Source organism: Amphibalanus amphitrite, unplaced genomic scaffold, assembly GCF_019059575.1.
Source record: "Amphibalanus amphitrite isolate SeventyFive unplaced genomic scaffold, NRLGWU_Aamphi_draft 001092F_arrow, whole genome shotgun sequence".
NCBI classification, from domain to species: Eukaryota; Metazoa; Arthropoda; class Thecostraca; order Balanomorpha; family Balanidae; genus Amphibalanus; species Amphibalanus amphitrite.
This window is the reverse complement of record NW_024882586.1, coordinates 224178-230396: the sequence shown is the minus strand read 5'-3', so window position 1 is coordinate 230396 and position 6219 is coordinate 224178. Positions and strand designations below refer to the sequence as shown.

The 6219-nt window shown below is 58.6% G+C and overlaps 1 protein-coding gene across 1 annotated transcript; it reads left to right on the top strand.

Annotated features, from left to right (window-relative positions):
- The first annotated feature begins 3934 nt into the window (after positions 1-3934).
- Positions 3935-4706, top strand: LOC122370038. The gene is made up of 2 exons (XM_043345282.1): positions 3935-4606; positions 4679-4706. The coding sequence occupies exons 1-2, from the start codon at positions 3935-3937 to the stop codon at positions 4691-4693; spliced, it is 687 nt and encodes a 228-aa protein (XP_043201217.1). The 3' UTR covers positions 4694-4706.
- Positions 4707-6219: the final 1513 nt, after the last annotated feature.

The following is a 6219-nucleotide window of genomic DNA, read 5'->3' as shown; positions in this document are numbered from 1 at the left end:
TTAATTTCCCTGTGACATCTCCTCTGGCAGTGAGGGCGTTGCGAAGTTGCGACATCTGAAGACCGTGCAGAGGTTCACTTATGACGTTATAGGTCAGTGACCTGACCTGACCCAAAAATGCGGTTGGTGTCAAAAGATGCGGCTTGGATCAAAGATCAGGTATGCCAAGTTTCAGCTCTCTCTATCTCCAGCGTGTTCGGAGCTATCGCGAAAAAACCCTATGGGGGGGGGCGGCACCCGCCCCCCCTCGGCCGGCGAGGGTTAATGTTAATATGTAGGTAAGTAATGTTAACGCTTGCTCACAATAATGCAAAAAAAAAGCCAAACAATGATCATCCTTATCTCCTGGAAGCGATGAACATCAAAGGATGATATTATGTGTCTTCAAATTGTATAAGCTGCAGTTGATCATTTTTTGCTTTTGGCCCAAATAAGCCATCTTGTGTTTGGGATCTGGCATTTGGGCGCTGCAACTTCCCTGAAAACACGAGATCGGACATCTAGCAGGTCACTGAAGGCCGCCGTCCAGTGCAACAGATCCAAACAACTGCACTAAGGAGCGACCGGTCACCATGTTGTAAACGCTTTTTAGCGAAACTAGCAGAGCATAAACATTGAAACCAGACTGCTTCTATGTGGACGCCACCCCTAAGATTTCAACACATCTATTTATGCGACCACTGCCAGCAGCGATTTGGTGTATATAAGGCCGGTCTGCCACCTCAGCTCATCAGTCGGGCAGCAGACTGTCAGGGTGCGGCCTATACTCTAGCACCTGACCTCAGACCACTGCTCTGACGTGGGTCGTCCCGACACCCGCCACCATGTCCCTCTCTCGTCTCTGCCTGTTGGCAGCAGCCGCCGGACTGTCGGTGGCTGCGCCGGCCGGTCCAGAATGTTTCACAGAACCACGGAACGAGCCCAGCCAGCTGCCGGAGCGCGTCTGTGACTTCAATCCTGACGCGCTGCCGGCGGACGGAGCGCCGTACGATGAGCCGGCGGTGCGCGCTTGCGCCCGCTCCTGCCGGCATCTGCGGGACCAGGGCGGCAAGCACCAGGACGGCGTCTACTGGTTCACCGGCATGCCGGTGCCCGTCTACTGCGACTTCAGCCACGACGGCGGCGGCTGGACGCTGCTGCTGACGGCTGTCTCTGCCGACGGCTGGGACGCGCTCAGCGCTCTGGGCCGCAGTCGGCGCTCACCCACGCTCACCGACAACTACTCGATCCTGGCTCACGCCGATGCCATCCGAGACCTGGGCCACAGCGCCCGGTTCGCCTACCGGATCGAGGCGCAGGTGGAGACGGGCCGTCAGCGCTGGGGCGGCGTCTGGCTCGCGCCGCGTCACTACAGCTTCATCCACGAGTCGCCGTCCCAGACGGACGTCACCATCGTCAGAAAGTTCGACGAATGGGAGTACAAGGACATCGGCATTGAAAAGCGGATGCCCTGGCTGAGCACGGACTCCGCCCACGACGCTGTCCTCACTACCAGCACGTCCGTCTCTGTGGAGTGGTGGGGCACGCTGGTGTCGCACAAGACACACACCTACTACAAGCACAGCCCATGGCTGAACGGCGAGGCCATGAACTCGGGAACCATGCTCTACTGGATGAGAGAGGAGGAGGTGTAGGAATCTCGCACGTCCCGCAGCAGCAAGTGCGCTAACTCCATTTGATTTCGTTTGCTCTTTTGTTGAAATGTTATGTTGCTGCTTTCCTTGACATGCTGTTTTGAGATGAAGTTGCTAGAAGTTGTGATGGGATTATGGTCGCTTTTTAGGTGTTTTTTACGAATTAATAAAGAAATTTGCACAATGATTTTGATTTCCTCTACAATTTTTTCGTGGTCATATAGACCAAGTCAGCACATCGCTTTCGTTCAAACGCCTCCCATGCGAAGGATGTTCCCGACGTTTTTTGGGTAGCGTTTGCTGTCGCTGTACGCATTGAATTCATTTTGGAGAATCTAACCAAGCCAGAAACTTGTGGAAAAATGAGCTTAGAGGTGACGCTTTGTTGGCATAGAAGTACTGCGGAACTTCTGTTGACTGTTTTGTAAAAATGATCGCTTCGTTGGAAAGTGGAACGGCACAATTTTGGTTTTGCCTCAGTCACTGATGTCGGGGCTGTATTGCACTGAAAACGCACATACGTCCATAGTACAGGGTGCGTACAAAATTGTGGCCCTTTTAAGCATTTTCACAAACAAATACAATTGGAGCGAATGTATTCAACATCAACATCAAGCGGTAGGTGGCTACGACTAGCTACACACTTTCACACGTCTCTCACTCGATGTAGCCGCCGTTAGCCCTGATGACGCCCTCCACACGGCGGCGGAAAGACTGGCACGTCTTGACGATGTAGGAAGGCTCCATCGCCTCCCATACCTCCGTGATGTGCGCCTTCAGGGCTTCCAGATTTGGATGGGATGATCCCTGAACCTTGTCCTGCAGAACGCTCCAGATGCTATGGTCGAGCGGATTGAGGTCCGGCGACTGGGGAGGCCACATCTCTTTGCGCCAGAAATGCGGCGCTCCGCCGAGTTCCTCCGTCAACTTCCGCTGGATAGAACCCGCAGTGTGCGCGGGCGCGCCGTCCTGCTGGAACACGAATTGCCCATCAGGATAGGTCCGCAGGATCCAGGGGATGACGTGCCTGTCCAGCAGACGCTCGTACACCGCCTTGCTTATCTTTTCATTCGCGTCAACGAAGATGATTGGACACCTTTGTCCATCGGAACCGACCACGCCGAGAACCATCACTTTCTGTGGGTGCTTGTTGACTGGGTTAAACTTGATCTTCGGATCAACTTCTCCGACAGGCTTGTCGGAGAGGTATCGTGAGTTCCTCCTGTTGAGTTGCGCGTCCACATGAAACAGCTTCTCATCGGAGAAGATTCTGATGAAGTTGCTGGATCTGCGGCTCTTCATGAAGTTGAGAAGGTGCTGGCATCTCTCCAATCGCCGCAGACGGATGGTTTCGGTCAGACGTGGTCGGTCCTGGATTGACCGCGACGTCATCTTCAGGTCTTCATGGACCAGCTTCCGCATGGACGACTCGTGGCATCCGAACTTCTTGGCGAGTTTCCTGATGGACTTTCGTGGGTTGTTCTCAACTTCCAGAGACACAGCAGTCACATTCTGTGGAGTCCTGACAGATCGCGGTCGGCCTGACCTGGGGGCATCTTCCAGAGACACCCCTGCTCGTATCCTGGCCTTGATCCTCTTCACAGTTCGCAGTGGGACATCACATTGTTCAGAAACCTGCCTGTCAGTCATACCGGTTTCGGCCGCGGCGCGCAGGCATCCAGCGACATGGTGACGCTTCGCTTGTTTATACATGACTGAGAGGCATTGGACGGCCCTGTTGCTACCCCCATTGCGTGACCGGGTCACCAAGGTCACGCCTACGGCTATTTCCCCCCTGGCAACCAGCCACAGCGCACGTAAGAAAGCTGACCGTAAAAGGGCCAAAACTTTGTACGCACCCTGTATATGGATCAATACTGCCCGTTTTACAGTGCCAGCTAACATGACTAACGAGCAGTTGTGGAGTGCCGGCATCAATACAGCCCTTTCTCGTGTTACAATCATTAGAGAGCAAACGTGCCCCCGAAGGCACAATAAAGCCAATTGGCAATGTGTAGTCTGTGTCTTAGTCATTGCGTGGTTCGAGCGATGATGGTGCGCGTCGTATTGCGAGCCAGGGTCTTATGGCGACGGTGAGTCGGCGGAGGGAGAAATTGATCAGCCTTTGTCTAGGGTTCAGAATGACGTGATATGACGTGATATGACGTGTACAGAGGTATGATCTAGGCTAATGTGGTGAAGCCGGGCAGTGCGCTCCGGGACACGAGCGGGTACGGGTGTGAATAGAGGCATCTGAGTGTACTGGACTTTTTGCATTACTACAAGCTATTTCGGCAACCATGTCACAGGAAAGCGCTGTGGCAAGTTCGGCGCTGGACATGCGGCTAATCCCCGAGTTCGATGGCGGTAACGCCTCTGTGGAAGAGTGGCTGGATAAGACGGAGCTCGTCTGTCAGCTGCGCGGAGTGTCCGACATTCAAACCGTCGTCCCCCTGCGGTTGACCGGCGGAGCCTTCAGCGTCTACCAGCAGCTGAAGCCCGAGGAGAAGCTGCAGTACTCTGCCGTCAAAGCTGCCCTGCTGCGGGCGTTCGCTGTGGATAAGTTCCAGGCGTACGAGGAGTTCACGGCGAGAAGACTTCGTGTCGGCGAGAGCGTCGACGTCTACCTGGCAGACCTGCGGCGGCTGGCCTCCCTGTTCGGCGGGCTCGGCGACACGGCGCTGATGTGCGGCTTCGTGGCCGGTCTCCCGGATGCGGCGAGGCATACCTTGAGGGCCGGCTGCCGCATGGAGAGCCTGACGCTGGCCGAGCTGGTGGAGCGGGCTCGGGCGCTGATGGCAGAGAATGCCGTCGCTGCAGCCGCTGCCGCCGCTGCGCCGGCCCGTTCCCGCCACACGCCGGCGTCATCACGGTGTTACCGCTGCGGTCGAGCCGGTCACTTCGCTCGTGACTGCCGGGCGGAGAGGAGAGCGGACATCATCTGTTTCCGGTGCGAGCAGCCAGGACACGCCGCGGCACGCTGCCCGGAACGGATGCCGGGAAACGCGTCAGGAGAGGCGGTGTCTGCGCCAACCTCCTCTCGGGCAGCCCAAGAGTAAGAGGCGCGCTACCGACGGTGCAGCTGCTGGTGAATGGGCAGCGCAGAGTGGCTGTTATCGACTCGGGCTGCAGCTGCACCATCATCCACGAGTCGTGCTGCGCGAGCTGGAGACGGTGCGGCGTGACTGTAATGGCCGTCAACGGGTCCCGGCTGCCAAGCAGCGGAGTAACGGAGGTGGCGGTTCAGCTGAAGAGCGGCGGGCCCGCGGTGACGCTCAGCGCCGTGGTAGTGCCGGACAAACCACTGGGCGTGGATATGCTGGTGGGGATGACCGGCATCGCGGCGCTGGGCGGGGTGACAGTGCGGGCGGCGGACGATGTGGTGTTCGGTGCCAGCGAGAGGCCCGACGTGGCCGTGCCGGGCCCGGGAGGGGTGCCGCCGCGATGCAGCGCCGTGACGCCCCCGGCGTTGACCGTGGAAGAGCGAGACTTCACGGTCACTTATGACGCGAAAAGTCAACACTGGACGGTGGCGTGGAAGTGGCGGAACGGGGCGGAGCCAGGGTGCCTGAGGAACGGTGTCCCCCAGTACGGCGTGCCGGCCGAGGCACGGCAGGAGTTTGATGCTGAACTCCGTACATGGATCGACAACGGCTGGCTGGAGCCGTACGACGAGACGGTGGACGGGCCGCCGCGCGGGCTGATCCCTCTCATGGCTGTTGAACAGCAGAACAAGACTAAAGTACGACCAGTCTTAGACTGCCGCGAGCTCAACAGCCATGTGGAGGCACACACGGCCGACGCTGACGTATGTGCCGACACGCTGAGGAAATGGCGGCGGCACGGGGCCAACGTCGCCGTCGTCGACCTGAAGAGGGCGTACTTGCAGCTCAGGACCGATCGTCGGCTGTGGCCGTTTCAGACAGTCGTGATTGATGGCCAAAGGTACGCTCTTACCCGTGTCGGATTCGGGCTCAACGTCGCGCCTCTCATCATGAAGGCGGTGGTGCGGACGGTGCTGCAACAGGACCCAGTGATGCAGGGCGCCGTCATACCGTACGTCGACGATCTGTGCGTCAATGAGGACGTGGTGAGCGCGGAGCGCGTGATCGCCCACTTCGCGAGCTATGGGCTCCAGTGTAAGCCGCCGGAGCGGGCTGCGGACGGAGCGCGGCTGCTGGGACTGCGTGTGGAGCCAGTCGGGGGTGGGCTGGCCTGGAGGCGTGACAACCCAGTCGGCTCACCGCCCGCGGCAATGACGCGGCGCTCCGTGTTTTCATGGTGTGGTCGTATCGTGGCGCACCTGCCGGTCTGCGGTTGGCTGAGACCAGCGACAGCGTGGCTGAAGCGTCGTGTCAACTCTCTCACACGCGGGTGGGATGACGTCACACACGACGCGGCCCTGCGGGAACATCTGAAGCACGTGGCTGAGCGACTGGCGAGCGAGGACCCGGCCCGTGGGCAGTGGTGCGTGACTGGGCACCGCGCCGTACTGTGGACGGACGCCAGCTTGATAGCCGCCGGCGTCGTGCTGGAGAGCGAGGGAGGTGACGTCATCGAGGACGCGTGCTGGCTCCGCCGGGAC

Excerpts from the sequence above, each read along its gene's own strand:
- LOC122370038 (XM_043345282.1), top strand. The coding sequence starts at position 3,935 with ATGTCACAGGAAAGCGCTGTGGCAAGTTCGGCGCTGGACATGCGGCTA.